This window comes from Tenrec ecaudatus, chromosome 1, assembly GCF_050624435.1.
Source record: "Tenrec ecaudatus isolate mTenEca1 chromosome 1, mTenEca1.hap1, whole genome shotgun sequence".
NCBI lineage: Eukaryota > Metazoa > Chordata > Mammalia > Afrosoricida > Tenrecidae > Tenrec > Tenrec ecaudatus.
This window is the reverse complement of record NC_134530.1, coordinates 242,730,802-242,746,454: the sequence shown is the minus strand read 5'-3', so window position 1 is coordinate 242,746,454 and position 15,653 is coordinate 242,730,802. Positions and strand designations below refer to the sequence as shown.

Here is a 15,653-nt window from a genome sequence, read left to right as displayed (position 1 = left end):
CTAAGGAGTGATTTTTCGGAAGTAGCTGCCAGGCCTTTGTTTCTGAGGTGTCTCTGACCCTCCAGCATGTCCCTCAGGTGGCACCTGAGTGCATGAACCCTTTGCACCACCCTCGGACTCTTTTCCAGGTTAGAAAAGAAACACACACACACACACACACACACACGCGCGCGCGCGCGCATCCCTCCCACCCCCGCCAATCTTTTTAATGACATGAGCTGCACTGTAATTCAACACCACTAGGTGACATCTTCTCTTCTCAGGGACGGTTGTTTTTGCTCCTAGTCAGAAGGGAAGGAGCCGGGTGAGTAGTGGGTTACGTGTGATGGCCTGCTGACCCTGAGGTTAGCAGTCCATCCACTCCTCTAAGAGTTACCTTCTCAGAAATCCACAGCAGCAGTTCTACCCTGTCCTGTAGGGCCCCGAGGAGTCAAAATCAGTGCAATGGCTGTGAATGTTTTGAGTTTCTTTGTTTTCTTAAGAAAGGCACAATATCGTCCCTAGACAACACCACACAGCATCTCAGACAACAGCAAGCCACTTTCTCTCGCTGGTGCTCCTCCTGGCTCTTGAGTCTTTAGAAAGCTTTTGAATCACAAGGGAATACAGTGGGTGTTTTCCTTCAAAGCCAGGGAATTGTGTTTGTCTTGCTTTTCACGCAAGCCTGTGGGAGACGCGCCTATGGGAGACCGGCAGCAACCTGCCCTGGATTGAGCATTGATTCTCACCCTGCCATGTCTGCCTGCCTAAACCTAGTACTATGAGGATCCATCAAATCCTGACGGAGACTGAGAAGCCATGTTCCAGACTCAAGGGGAGCTATGAAAAACGGGCATCTTAAGTGTTTTCTGTCAAATTCTTTAAGCTCCTTTAAAAGTTACCAGAGGGGCTTGACAAGAGACAGTGAGTAATGAAGTGGCATCTAGCCCTGTGATTTCCCCGGCACGGGAGGGCTGAAACATTCTAGAACATTCTTCCGGTCCTCCCTTCTTCTCTCCCTCTTTCTCTCTTCTTTTTCTCTCCGGGTGGTAATGAAGCAATGGAGATGAGTGTTCTGGGGAGGTGAGTGGAGAGGAAGAAGAAGAACTAGGTCACAATCACAGTTTAACAGCGGTTTTCAGAACCCTGTCTTGGTGCTTATGTGGTTTACTGAAGTCCTGCTTGGTTATCAAGCCTTGTGCATTGGGATACGGGAAGCAGGGAGACACAAAATCTCGTATCTGAAGGAAACCCCGAGGGGCAGTTCCCGGGCACTGAGGGCCCAGTGTGGTCATCTTTCAGGCCATTTTCTAAAAGCATCTGCTTCCCCACGAAGTAGTGTCTGTTACTGGCCCAGCAGGTACACAGGGTCTCCTACTTTGATGATGCCAGGGTTTTCGAGAACAAAATACTGCCCAAAGAGAGGTGATTTCCCATATAACTCCTTTTCAGAAGGGTCACACAGGCGGTAACTGCAATTAGAGAATAAGGGAATACAATTAGACACACGAGTCACAGCCAAACAGTGTTCAAACCGCGCATGGGTTCCCCTTGGCTGAGTCTCGCGCACACACACACACACACACATACACACACACACACACACACACACCATTGCTCAGCTCTGGATCAGTGCCATCAGCAGAGTCCAGGAGAACCTTACACCTGGCGTTGCTCATGGCGCAGCCTGCCCAGTGCACAAACTGCAGAAGTCTAACCACGAGCACAGGCCACGTCCTCTCTCTAGGTCAGTTTCCCCTTTCTCTGCCGTATTAAGAGAGCTTCATAAGTTGTCACTGTTGAGTCAGTTCTAGATTATAGCAAGCTGCGTGTGTCCGTGGAACCAGGCACTAGGGCACTTTGCGTGGCTGGGTTTCCAGGCTCTTCTAGGTTCCTCTGGGTGGACTGGAACCGCCAAACCTTCAATTAGCAGCCAAGGGTGTTATCTGCTCATGCCACCCAGGAACGCCATGAAAAGGTGGCCCAAACATTTTAAATTACAATTAACAACCCGTTCAAGAAGAAAGAAAATGTTTTGAAACTGATGTTGGTAGCAATTGTAAAACTATACTTGATCTAACTGGATTATGGGTGGTTATAATATCAGTAAGAGCTCCCGATAAAATGATTAATAATTTAAAAAATGAACAACCCATTGCTGTACACTGATGATCACTCACAATGATCCTGGTGTGCCAGAGTTGAACGGGGCTCCACAGGGGTTTCTCGACGATTATCTTTTTGGAAACAGACCACCAGCTCTTTCTCCTGCGACAGCACTGCCTATTAGTTACTCATATGTTTACTTATACCCTGCACCTTCCTTCGCCCTCCACTCCTCCATGTCTCTCATGTGTTTTTTTCTTGTCACTTGAGCTTGGAGTTCTGAAGAAACCCTTTACACTTCATCCCTCATTTCTCACGACTGAACCCACTGCCATCGTGGCAATGCTGGCGCCTAGCAGAACTGCCCCTGTGGGTTCCCGAGATTGCAGCTCTTGCGGGGAGTAGAACCCTTCATCTTTCTGCTGTGGTTCGCTGGTGGTTCCCTATTGCTGGCCTTGAGGTTGGCCACCCGTTCAGCACCCGCTACGCCACCAGAGCTCCTCTTTCACATGCAGCAGGTGCGAAATCCTCTAGGTTGTTCTTACAGAGGTTTCGCATCAATTTGTTTAGCCCAAGCCTACTGTCAAGTCTTGTTTCAACCATGCTCAGGTTATTGTAATCATTCCCTAGCTGGTCTCTGGTCCTCACTCTCTCGCCCTTTTACTTAATTCTGTTCAGGCCTTATCGCTCAGGGGCTCAGAAGCTTGCATTGGCTCCCCAGTGCCCAGAGACAATCCAATTCTTCAGCTTGGTGGGCCCTGTACCTGGCCCCAACCAGCTTGTCCAAGCCTGTCACCCTCTACTCCTGAATTGAACACACACAGCACTTTGTGACAAGCCCCAGAGTCCTGCCCCTGGCTTTGCAGTTGGCTTTGTGTGCTCTCTGCAGCACCTGTGGGGCATGCCCCTCTGATTCTCTGAGGGTTCCAATCCTACTTTGTACTCAAAGCCCACCAGAGATGCCATGCCACCCCATCCTCAATATCTCGTCCCCTCACATGTCTTGTTCTAAAAAGTCAGGGTGCCTGTCTTATCTCTTCTCAGACAGGCAGCCACTGGAGGGCAGGAACTGCCCCTAACCCCTTGGTACTGCTCACACCCAATGCCAGGCCTTATAGGTCACCGATGACCCACGAGTGATTGTGGGCGGGTAGAGCTCCGTTTCACTGACAGTGTGGGTATCTTGTGAAGGCAGAAGGCGTGGAGGCCTAATGTGCACACCCATGAGCAGATGTGTGTGCTGGCACAGCAAGAGCCACCTCCTCCAGCCAAGACTTCTCTTTCCGTGTCTCCTCACACTTTGCAAATACACATAGAACCAACATTGCTTTCATCCCACCTTGCTTTCGAAATAAGAAAACAGAAAGATTGCCAGCAGCTGAATTCCAAAGTTGCTCTCCAAATCAGAAATCCCACCAGAGACTACGTAATTCACTGCCATCGGTCAATTCTGACTCACAGTGACGCTGTAGGACAGGGCTGAATCTCCCCCTGAAGGTTTCAGAGACTGTAAATCTCTAACCGGAGTAGAAAGCCTGGTCTTTTCCCAATGCTGCCTCTCCAGGGGTGTGGAAAAACCAAATGAGATCACTCACGACCTCTTGTGGGAATAAAGAAGTATTACAAGACATTAAGTACGGATCACCAGACTGAAAAACAGACAATATTCTCTGATACAAGAATCTTCCGTGACTTTTGTCCAGTCTATATATTTCCGTGGATATTCATCAATTCCACACTCGCTGAGAAGTTCATTACTCAGTGCATATTCCCTTGTGATGAAGAAAAGACATACACACACCCAGTTCTGAGAAATTGGGGTAAGAATTAAATAAACAGCCTTGAGAGTGCCAAGGAGAAGTGCTGATCCAGCCATCATAGAGCCCAGCCCATGGAGCGGCTGGTGGACTTGAACTGCTGATCTGTGGTTGGCACCCAAGTGTAGCCCACCACACCACCACTAGACCGGTTTCCTTCCTTGTGCTTTAAAATTTCACTAGTATTGTACATGTGTCTAGAGCTCTGGTGGTGTCGTGGGTTATATGCATTGGGTTGCTAATCACAAAGTCAGCAGTTCAAAACCACCAACCGCTCCTTGGAAGAAAGATGAGGCTTTCTATTTCCATAAAGAGTTCCAGCCTTGGAAACCCACAGGGGGAGTTCTACCCTGCCCTACAGTGTCCCTATGGTCAGCATCTTCCTGATGACAGAAAGCTTTTCTTTTTTTTTTTTTTGTAATTCCAGGAAAGATATACGAGGTCTGTTATCAAACCCAAGCAAGTCTCTGCTATGGATTCTAAGTCACAGCAGCGCTACAGGACAGAGGGACCTGCTCGCCAGGGTTTTCAAGGTTTTACAGGAGCAGGAAACCTCACCTTTCTCCCCTGGAGTGGCTGGTGGTTTCAAAGTGCTGGCCTTTCACTTAACAGCTCAACCAATTACATCATCAGAGCCAGGCCACCATAAAAGGCCTGTGGAAAACTGTTCTTATTGTCAACATTATTCACGCCTCCAGCAAAATTTCTCTTGAACATCTAAAGGAATTTCTACAGAGTCGTCTCCTGCTCCTAGCCCCACTTCATGAATCACAGCAGAACTGGGCTCTAGAGGGTTTCCAGAGGCTGGTTTTCAGGAAGCAGATGGCCAGGCCTTTCTTCTGAGGCAATTCTGGGTTCATTTAAACCTTCCAGGCAGCAACTGAGCACAACAACTGTTTACAGAGCCCAGGCAATTCCCTGAGTATCTACAAAGCAAATTTCCTCTCGTCTCTCTATTGGGAGCCATAACGTTGAAGCCACAGTGTGCGATTCCCCCAGTCCGGAGACTGCGAGGATCCCTGAGCCAGCCACTCTCCCTTAAGAAAGAGAAGAGCAATCACATCGCCCTGTTCTCCTGTTAGCAGACAGGCCCCACTGGGTGCTGCTGTGAGTTTCTGGCAATGGCCCATGATTCCTTCCCCTATACCTGGAGGAGCAAGACGTAAGCAATTAATTTAGCCCTTCTAGCCATTATTCCTTAGGCCATGTGTTACAACTCTGGACTCTCTCTGCCTGTGCCCATGATCCGGTTTTGCAGGGTGTTCTGGGTTACAGGATTAGGGTGGGAGGTAGTGTTAGGTAGTCAAGCGTAGGCGCTGGGGCGTCCATTACGCACACCCAGAGGGCCCAGCTACGAAACAAAGGAGTGGCACACTGCACATGCTCAGAGGTTCAGGTTTCCCACCAGGTATGCATGAGTGGGTGTTGCACCTGGATTGGCCCACCTAGGCCAGGTGCATTCAATTCAGCCAATGGGGTCAGCCAGGGGTCGTCCACCACGCCTCCCCGTGGAATCCTGCAAAGGGCAGGAGCCCAGAGTTGAGTGGGACCTTTTTGCATGACTCTGCGAGCAGCTTCCAGACAAGCTGCACGTTCGGGAGGAGCCCTGCGAGGGCCTGTGTGAACCTGAAACTTCTCTCATAAAACTCACTTGATCACAAACCAGGCTTTGGCGTGAATTCTTTCTCACGTGGAACCAAGGACCGAGGTATATCTATCCCCAGAGAGATCTAACAGTAGCTTTAGACTCTGCTAGAGGGTGTGACTTACGTCCCCGTCCTTTGCCTCCTTGGAGGTCTGGTCTGCTAAAAGATGAAACCCACGCCTCCATCAGAGCCATTCCTCTGCACACAAGGGCCAGCTCCGACAGAGAGAGAAAGCCCAGGAGCATCAGAAGACCACGTTCCAGATCTCTGCCTGAAGGGGCAGGGGCGGAGACCAGAGGCACCAGAGACCGTGCCACCTGGACTAGGGGCCAGAGCAAGAGGAGCAGCACGTGACGGTGGGACTGCGAGCCTGAGAGGCAGGCGGCTTCCTGGCCCACGGAGGCAGATGGCTGAGAGACTGAGGGACAGACAGAGACTTGGCTGCTGCTTGAGGAGGTGGTGCCGTGGATCAGTGACTTGTCCTTACTGTTTCCTGATTGGTAACCTGCTAACTCCCCCCCCCAAGCCCCCTTAATCATGAGGATTGCCTGTGAGTTCTGTGTAGCCATTACAAGCGATCGTGGACCCCAGCATAGATACAGAGTGGGGTGGGAGAAATGGGTACCATCACAATAGGTAAAGGAGGGTGGACCATGGAGGCATGCCTGAACCCTGGCTGGTGGCAGTGGGCAGCCAGAGGAGGTCAGTTAGAGCCTCTCCCCCCATGCAGTGTACTGCACAGAGGCCCTGCGATGCCAGGCTTACTTCTTTTCCATGCATTGCTTTGCCTTGCTGCAATGTGTGACAGTGCACACAGCGAGATCTTCCTGCTGAGAGCGTGATTTCCAGGAGACCATCAGGCACCAGCAGCAGACAGACAGACAGAAAGCAGCAGGCAGAATGCAGCGAGGCTGCCAGCAAGTGCCCAGGAGCAGGGAGGATGTGGCTGACACTACTGTTTGCTTGTTTCTCGTGATTTATGGAAAGAGGCTGGGCATCCAGGGCCCGAGCTTTGCCCACCTGTCCTGGAGAAAACATAAATCGCAGCCTCTGTGGCCGTGGAAACCTCAGGCAGAGATACAAGAAGATACTCGGCTGGCTGGACTGCCTAGCCTAGGGGGCCAGTCAAAGCAACGGGGGTCAGACTGCAGAAGATCAGGTGCCCGCTACCCACCTCCTGTCTGACTCCAGGCTGGGGGCCAATAAGCCTCCTTCTATAAACACAAGCCCCCAAATGGAGGAGGGACTAAAAGCCTGGGGGACTCGCTGGAATGTCAGGGCGGCTCTGAGCAGCCCACCTCTGCAACCGCACCCCCTTGCTCCCGCAGGAGCAAGTTGCCAGCACCACTGGGGCCAGGATGGGGGGTGGTGAGCTCCCAGCGCTCCCGGCAGCAACTGCTCAGACTAGCCAAAGCATGCGCACCACCAGCGAATGGATAAACAAACTGGTGTGTACACAGAGCTTCCCAGACGGGCAAATAGCGAATCAACTGCTAATGGAAAGATTGCTGGGTCAAGGCCCCTCAGAAGTGCCCCGGGGTGGGGGGAGGGAGGCCTTCAACAAGCTAGTTGCAACCGTGGGTGGGTTCCAACACAGCCAACTGTGGGGATGGGGAGGACAATGACATCACCACACCCTGAGACAGCAACATGAGACCCTCCTCCCTCCCTCCCCCTGCCCCCCGCCTGCCCAGCTGTACCTCTTCAGGGTCTCCAGCGGCTCCTTCCTGTCCATGACTCCGGTGTCAGGGTCCACGGTGGTTAGAATGCACCTAGGCACACGCACACACAGAGCGTCACACAGGGTGGTGGGCACTGACCTTGGCCCATCCCCACCCCCACCCCACCCCCGCCCCCGCAGGAACAGAAGAGTCTTTTACCTGGTACAGGCCATCACCCTTTTCAGCTCCACGTCCCCCACCTGAAGCTCATTCCAAGAATCCTAAGGGACAAAGCACATGAGGACTTCAGGAGCGCCCACGCTGCATAAGGAACTTCCTACCCCACAGCTGTCAAGCCCTATGGGCTCATAGCTGCCCCATGGGGCAGAGCGGATCTCTGGGGTTTCCAGGGCTACAAGCCATATGGGAAGAGACTGCCTCATCTTTCCTCCTGCAGAGCGGTGGGTGGGTTTGAACCACAGACTTTTGGGTTTGGCAGATCAGCACTTAACCGCTGTGCATGTCGTGTCTGCATGTGAGCTGATACCTAGTGGCACCACCACGGTGCAAAGTGGCAGATATTTCCTTCAGCCCTGAGAGGCCGGCAGAGGCCCATTCTCCCATGGGTGCCCTCTCTGCCTCGGAGGCTCCAGCGCTCCCACCTGAGATGAGCGGCTGCTTTTCCTCGTTCTTAAAATGGTGGTTGACTCACCTCCTCCCTCAGGAAGAAAACTCACGGCCAGCTCAGGGGAACCTCCTGTGTGCCACAGTAGGATGGTGGCCATATGATTTTTTAGTGGCTGGCTCTGGGGAAGCATTTTGCCAGGCCTTTCTTCTGAAGTACCTCGGGATGAACTCTGGCTGCCAAATGCTCGATTCATAGTAGCCCAATGCACTTCCCGGGGGGACTCCGCTTCAGGAAGTACTCCCCCCTCCCCTTAATCCCATCTGACTCCAGGGTTGGGGAGGAGGAGGAAGATGTTGTTTAGACAGAAGGGGCTACACTGGTCCCCTTTTTGGGTCCCTAGCCCGGGTGGCACAGTGGTGACAAGTTGGGTTGCTAACCTCAAGGTCAGCAATTCCAAACCACCAGCTGCTCCAAGGGAGAGAGAGGCGGCATCCTGCTCCTGTAAAGATGGACAGTCTTGGAAGTGCACAGGGGCGGCTCTACTCTGTCCTCCAGGGTCTCTGTGAACCAGAATTGACTCCGTGGCCTTGAGCGCAGTGGGTGATGGGAGAGAACTGGGGCAGCCAGCTTCCATAAAGTTGGAAACCTTAGAAACCCGTTGGGCAGTTCTATTCTTCAGGGCTACCATGAGTCAGAACAGACTCCAAGATGGGGCCTTGTGTTAAACAGATCAGGACACCTATGTTATCCCCTATGCCTACCAGACCACCAGAGCACACAGGTACCTGCGAGCAGGACTGGTACCTCCTATTTCTTCAGGCTCCATTAGAGCAGAGAGGAAGTCCCTGGCTGAGAACCAAACGTTGGAAACCATCATGAACCACCTCAGCAGGAAGGCCTGGCTACCTCCTTCCAAAAGATCACAACCATGGAACACCCTGTTAGGCTCAGACAGACACACATGGGGGAAGGACGCCGAGCAACCAAGGCAGCTCCATGGACCACGGGCACTGATTGGTTTGGATTCTCATTCAACCCAGTCACTCCTCCGGCCTTTGCCTGGGGGCTCCGTGGGCTGCTGGCTGGTTCACTGGAACAAATCCGCCATGGCCCTCAAATCCAGCGGGAGAGACAAGGTATGTATGTCAAGGTCAATCTCCTTTTGTAAAGCTGCAGGGATTTTCGGGGAAAAACATGATAAGGAAGCACATGGTGTGCCCCCTCCCCCCCCCCAGGGTTTGGAGGAAGGCCATCTTCCCAGTGGGCGGGTCGGTGGAGGCTTTTCAGAATCGATAGAAACCTTCCCAGAGCTGAGCCTTCAAGGGCGGGGATTTGGGGAGGAGGGTAGGGGACTGGCAGGCGGAGGGTGACACAATTAAAAAGCCCAACACACCAAAGGGTGCCCAAGTCCTGGGCCTTCCTTCTTGCTGCCCAAGGGCTGCAGGGAAAGTAGCTGCGAATTAAAATCAGCCAACTGAAAGTCACACTCCAAATTTTGATTGTGGTCGTGTGCACTATTTTTGAAATAGGCAGTGCAGAATATTTTTTGTAATCATACAATGAGTCTCTTCACTAAGCAGGACAACTCAGAAGAAAGCCCTTTGGAGCCTCCCTCACTTGTGCAGTGTGCATCTTTCCACCAGAGGGCGCGTTGGTCAGCAAAGGTCAAAACAGCTCCAACAGGGGACCAAACTCACTGCCACCCAGTGGGTTCCGACTCAGCCACACTCTGCAAGACCGTCCCTCTCTACAGGAGTAGAACGCCTTCTCTTCCCCTGTAGTTAGCAGCCTCACAGGAACCCACTATGACACTGGGGATCCCTTGTTCACCACAACAGCAGCACATGCATTCTGCCTCCTGCTGCACCCGTGTGGGTCGGAGGAGAACTGAGTCCACAAGGTTTCAGTGCCTGATGTGTTTGGAAGTAGATTGCCAGACCTTTCTTCCAAGGTGCCCTGCGTGGACTGGAGCTGTCAACCTTTCCATTCATCCTCAAGCTCCCTTAGCCCCATGCACTACAAAAGCATTCCGATGGTAGAAAAGGAGAGATATGAGAGTGAGTCTGGGTTAGGGAATTAGTTGTACAAACACTTCCACGGCCCCTACTCTGAGCCATGGAAAGTGTCGAGGAGGGGGATACAAGAAGTGTCCCATCAGAAGGAAGTCATCAATCTGGTGGTCTCAGGAGCCCTGGTGGTGGAGGGAGTTATTCATTGGGCTGCTCACGAGAAAGTCAGCAGCTGTAAGCCCCCAATGGCTCTACAGGGTCCCCCATAGAAGTGAGGTGAGGCTGTCAGCTACAGTCATGATCTAAGCCTTTGGGGGCCCTGGGGCGCATCCCTGTCCTGTGAGGTCCCTCAGAGTTGGAATGGACTTGAATGCAGAGACTGGGTAAATGGGCATTTGGAAGTAGGGAGATGGAACTTTGTGAACACACACGATGGGTCTGGAACTGTGTTAAACACCAGAGGGACCTGCAGAAGTCTACTTGTCAGACAACAGATTCACAGGGGACCAAGTATTCGGAAGAAGGGAGACGGAGTTCTATTGAACACATGTGATGGGGCCTGGATGGCATTGAACACCACAAAGGAGCCTGCCAGCACAAGTGAGGGTGTGGGAGACGCACATGGGAGCACCGGGCAGCTTAGAGGAGGACAGACAGATGCTCTCGGGACTTCACAGAGAATGCCGCTTCTAAAGAAGATTGAATTTCAAATGAGCAGACAGGAGCAAGGTTCTGGGAGACTATCAGGAGGTGGGAGAGTGTTCTAGGCCAGTATACTGAAGCCTCTGGGTGGTACAAGCCATTTGCTCCCAACTACTAACTCAGAGGTTGGTGGTGGGGCCTCAGCCAAGCAGCAGAGTGGAAAGAAAGGCCTGGCGATCTCTTCCCACAGAGATTACAGCCGAGAAGACCCTGGAGCACAGTTCGACTCTGACACACACAGGGCATCGCTGAAAGTCAGAATCAAGTGGACAGCAGGTGTGGTTGCGTGCTTGGAGTTTGCTCTGGGAATGAAGGCTGGCTACACAAGCCATGTGGAGGGTATGGACGGCCTTGGATATGAGAATGAGGAGGCGGGACTTTTTAATTTTTTTTTTGAGAAATGCAAGCCATCAATAGTTGGAGAAAGGCAGGGACATTGATGACTCCACACAAAATTTTACAGGGAAAGCAATCCCCCCAGGGCTTCAGCAGGGAACAGGAAGAGCTGGAGGAGTGTTCTTGCAGGTGTGCAAGGCATGGGTGGGTGCCAGGCAGATGAGCCAGCTAGGAGAGCGCGGAGGAGGCAGCTGGCGTGGCTGGGGCAGCAGGAGCAGGGGTGGGAAGCAAGGTAAGGATGAGGCTATGTGGGGCCTTGCAAACCATCGCAAAGGCTCTGGGTTGTCCTTGACCCTGGGTGGAAATCCACGAGAAGGTGTGGAGAAGAGTGACATGATGTGCCTTACATCCACAGGCTTATTCTGAACAGGTGGGGGCTGGGGTAGGCCAAGGGTGGAGACCGGGAAGCCAGTTAAGAGGCTATTGAAACAACCCAGCTGGGAGATGGTGTGACTTAGCCCAGGGAAGCAATGAAGGTAGATGGCAAGAGAGGCCAGTCTTTAGAAAAGCGGCTCTCAACTTGGGGGTCGTGACCCCTTTGGGAGTCGAACGACCCTTTCCCAGCGGTCGCCCGATTCATAACTAGCAAAATGACAGTTATGAAGTAGCAATGAAATAATGTTATGGTTGGGGTTCACCACAGCATGAGGAACTGTATGAAAGGATCACGGCGTTAGGAAGGGCAAGAACCACCGCTCTAGAAGCTAGCAGCAGAGCACCAAGACTAGCAGGTTGCTTATGGGGGGAAAGTGCGAGAAGGAGAGGAAGGAGTGTGGTTCCAAGTCTGATCACTTGGTACTCAGAGCTGCCCCATCCTGAGATGGAGAGACTGGGAGGAACAGGCTTGGGGGAGAGAGTCGGCCCTCAATTTGGGACACACTCTAGTTGAGATTATACATTGAGGGGGAGGTATGGCATGGGCGGTGGCAGAGTTATGGGGTAGAGCTATGGATTAGGGGGGTCCAGTATATAGAAGGAGTCCCTGGCATATAAATGGGTAATATGCTAACTGAAAGGTTAACGATTTGGTTCTCTCTAGAGGTGTCACAGAAGAAAGGCCTGGAGATCTTCTGAAACGAGAGCTATTGAAAACCCTTTATCGCCCAGTCCTACACGGACACACAGGGGTCAGCGTGAGTTGGTTGGGCACTTTTCCACCCAAGGTGTCTCAGGTGTTGAAAGCCATAGACCAGAATGTCACTCTAGACAGAGACGAGCTCAGATCCCAGGCCTGGCCCAGGGTGCTCCAAACTTGATCTCACATATCTCATCCTGCCACTGCTCTGAAAAGAGCTGTATTTTACAGCGGAAAACACTCTGGCTCGGTCAGGCACACGTTAGTGCTCAGAGTGACATCTCTGCTCTTTAACGCTCTAAAGAGGTCTTACGCAGCAGATTCCCCCAGTGAAATACACCATTTGATTTCCTGACAGCCTCCCCTTGAGCAATGCAATCCTTGCCAACTTCAGTCTTTTCTCCCTGTATCGCAGTGTTGTGGGTTGGTCCAGTTGTGAGGATTTTGTCCCTTTTGAGCTTCCATCCATAGTGAAGGCTGTGGATTTTGATCTTCATTGGCAAGTGCTTCACGTCCTCTTTGCTTTCAGCGAGCAAGCTGGTGTCATCTCCGATGGTTGACGGGTCTTTGCCCAGTCTTGCTGCCAGGCTCTTCCTCAAGTAGCCCAGCTTCTCACACTCCATATGCTCAGCGTACACATTGAGTAAGTGTGCCGGAAGACTACAACCCGATGCACAACGTTCCTGATTTTAAATCCTGTCGCATTCCCTCATTCTATTCAAATGACTGCTTCTTGGGCTACATACAGGTTCCACATGAGCAAAATTAAATGTTCTGAAGTTCCCATTTGAATTGTTATCCATAATTTGTTATGATGCATACAGTTGAGTGCCTTTGCTTAGTCAATAGAGCCCGTGATCCAAAAGTTCCACAGTTCAAAACTACCAGCTGTTCCATGGGAGAAAGATGGGCTTTCCACTCCTGTAAACAGTTGCAGTCTCAGAAACCCACAGGGGCAGTTCTTCTCTGTCCTGTCGAGTCGCCGTCAGTTGGCATTGTCTCAGTGGCAGTGAGTTTGGTTTGATTTGGTAAGCATCTTTCTGGCATTCTGTTTGTCTGTTACGGTCCATCTGTCATCAGCAATGGGAGCCTTTATTTGTGTCCTTTTATGAAACCATCTTGAATTTCTGGAAATTCTCTATGCAATGGTTTTTAAATTACCTTCAGGAAAATTTTACTTGCTTTTGATAGTAACAATATCGTTACTTTCCAAATTCTGTCAGATCCCTTTTCTGCGAGATGGGCACATATATAGACCTCTTCCGTCTTCAGAAGGCGCGATCAGCTTAAGCATTGGGACTGAGTAAAGAATAGTTAACAAACTGTCAGAGGTGACTTTGGAGGTACCCTTAAATTGATTTGTATGCATTTTACTTTTTATTCATTACAATATCAACCTTGAACCAAGGCCAAGAGTCTAGGTTATCTAGCAATGCAAGGTAGAAGGTAACCCAGGTCCCAATGACCTAGACCAAAATTATCAATCCATTTTCTAGACAAAGTGAAATCAACTTGGAAGGACTACACCAAGTCATACAGAAGCCAGAGACAACACTGAAACCAGACCTCTGACCTCTGACCCCCGGGTCCTAGCTTCCTTTTCTTTGAGCACATCTTCTTGTCTCATATAAAGAGCCTTGATGGAGCAGCTACTGACCAGAAGGTCAGTGGTTTGAATCCACCAGCCACTTCACAGGACAAAGATGAGGCTGTCTGCTGCCATAAAGATTACAGTCTTGGAAACTTGTGGGGGTAGTTCTGCTCTGTCCTGCAGGGTCATTATAAGTCAGAACCAACCCCAGGGCTCTATCACTTCTCATAGTAAAACTGAAAGATAGAATGAGTCCCTGGCCCTCTCCTTTTCCCATATACAATCCCAGACGTAACCAGAACTCCTCAGTCCCTAGCTCAGAGCAAGTGCCTCTGTGTTGACCCACAAGTGGCTACCATCCACCACTTATTTATCAGAATTGACTGATAGGAGTAGGCGTGGTTTTTGGTATTGGGAGGAAATAAAATTCAATATCTGAAGGCAACTAGAAAAACAACTCTGCTTCCAGAATCTGGAAGGACATTAGAAACCAAGTACGAAGGCCCTTCAGGCAAAGCCACAATGTAGATGTCTGAGGGTGGACTGGAGGTGGCTCTGCCATCTCTGCTTCAGGCAATGACCCTCTCACCCAGCAGCCACTACCCTGGAGCCAATTGCAACTCACAGCAACCCTGTAGGAGTGAGTCAATCTGCCCCATTGGGTTTCTGAGACTCTAAATTATTACAGGACCAGACAACCTCATCTTTCTCCTTCGGAACCACTAGTGGGTTCAAACTGCTGACCTTGCAGCTATCAAGCCATTGCTTAGCTAGCTATGCCAACAGGGCTATAGAACTCGTCAATAATGCATCCTTGGAAATAAGCTAATATAATGCCTAAGACATATATATTTAAATATAGCAGGATTTTTAATTTCTTAAAAAAATATTTTACTGGGGCCTCTTACAACTCTTATCACAATCCATCCATCCATTGTGTCAAGCATATTTGTACATGTTTCCATCATCCTTTTCAAAACATTTTCTACTTGAGCCCTTGATATCAGCTCCTCATTTTTCCTTCCTCCCACACTATCCCTCCCTCACAAACCCTTGATAATTCATAAATTATTATAATTTTCATATCTTATACCCATCACTGTCTCCCTTTACCCACGTTTCTCTTATTTTGCTATAATATCATTTTATTGGGCACTCTTACAACTCTTACTGCAATCCATACTTCAATTATATCAGGCATAATTGACATATATTGTCATCATTCTTTTCTAGACATTTGTTTTCTATTGAACCCTTGGTATCAGCTCCTCTTTTTCTCTCTCCCTTCCCCCACCTACATGACCCCTTGATAGAGTATAAATTATTGTTATTTCATATTCACACTGATCACTGTCTCCCTTACCCCATGGCTTCTGTTGGTCTTCCCCCTGGGGGGGGTAGTGGTTATGTGTTGATCTTTACGACCAGTTCTCTCTTCCTCCCCTCCCACTTCACCCTGCCCTTCTGGTATTGCTATTCCCATTCCTGTTCCTGGATTCCATGTGTTGTGAGCCTTATCTCTTATCTATACCTGTGTACATGCACCGGTCTAGTCTGAAGTGAGAAGGAGCAATGGGGTCAGGATAGAGGAAGCCTCAAGGAACCAGAGGAATATTGTGTTTCATCGGTGCATTACTGTATCCTGGCTGACATTTCCCTTCCCTGTGACTCCTCTGTGGGTGGATGTTCCATTGTCTACAAATGGGCTTTGGGTCTCTGTTCTGAACCCCCCTCATTCTCAATGATATGTTTTTTTCATGGTTTGTCTGATTGTTTATTATGGATCTTCTGATGCCTGCTACCCAGTCCCGATGACACCTCATGATTGCACAGGCTTATGTGCTTCTTCCATGTGGGCTTGCTGTTTCTCTGCTGGATGGCTGCTTATTTCAATTCAAACCTTTAAGACCCCAGATGCTATATCTTTTAATAGCCAGGCACCATCTGCTTTCTTCACCTCATTTGCTTATGAACCCATTTTGTCTTCAGCGATTGTGCTGGGAGGGTGAGTATCATAGAATGACAGTTTGTTAGAACAAAGCG

General features: G+C 50.4%; 1 protein-coding gene across 1 annotated transcript in view; it reads right to left on the bottom strand.

Annotated features, from left to right (window-relative positions):
• Nucleotides 1–562: 562 nt before the first annotated feature.
• MTARC1 (mitochondrial amidoxime reducing component 1) overlaps nucleotides 563–15,653 on the bottom strand; it is a 35,584-nt gene continuing 20,493 nt past the window's right edge. The window contains exons 5-7 of the mRNA XM_075540584.1: nucleotides 7,429–7,490; nucleotides 7,249–7,320; nucleotides 563–1,451 (exon numbers count right to left, since the gene is read on the bottom strand). Of these exons, the coding sequence (XP_075396699.1) occupies nucleotides 1,325–1,451; nucleotides 7,249–7,320; nucleotides 7,429–7,490 (261 nt within the window). The 3' untranslated portion in view covers nucleotides 563–1,324. The remainder of the gene's footprint in view (nucleotides 1,452–7,248; nucleotides 7,321–7,428; nucleotides 7,491–15,653) is intronic.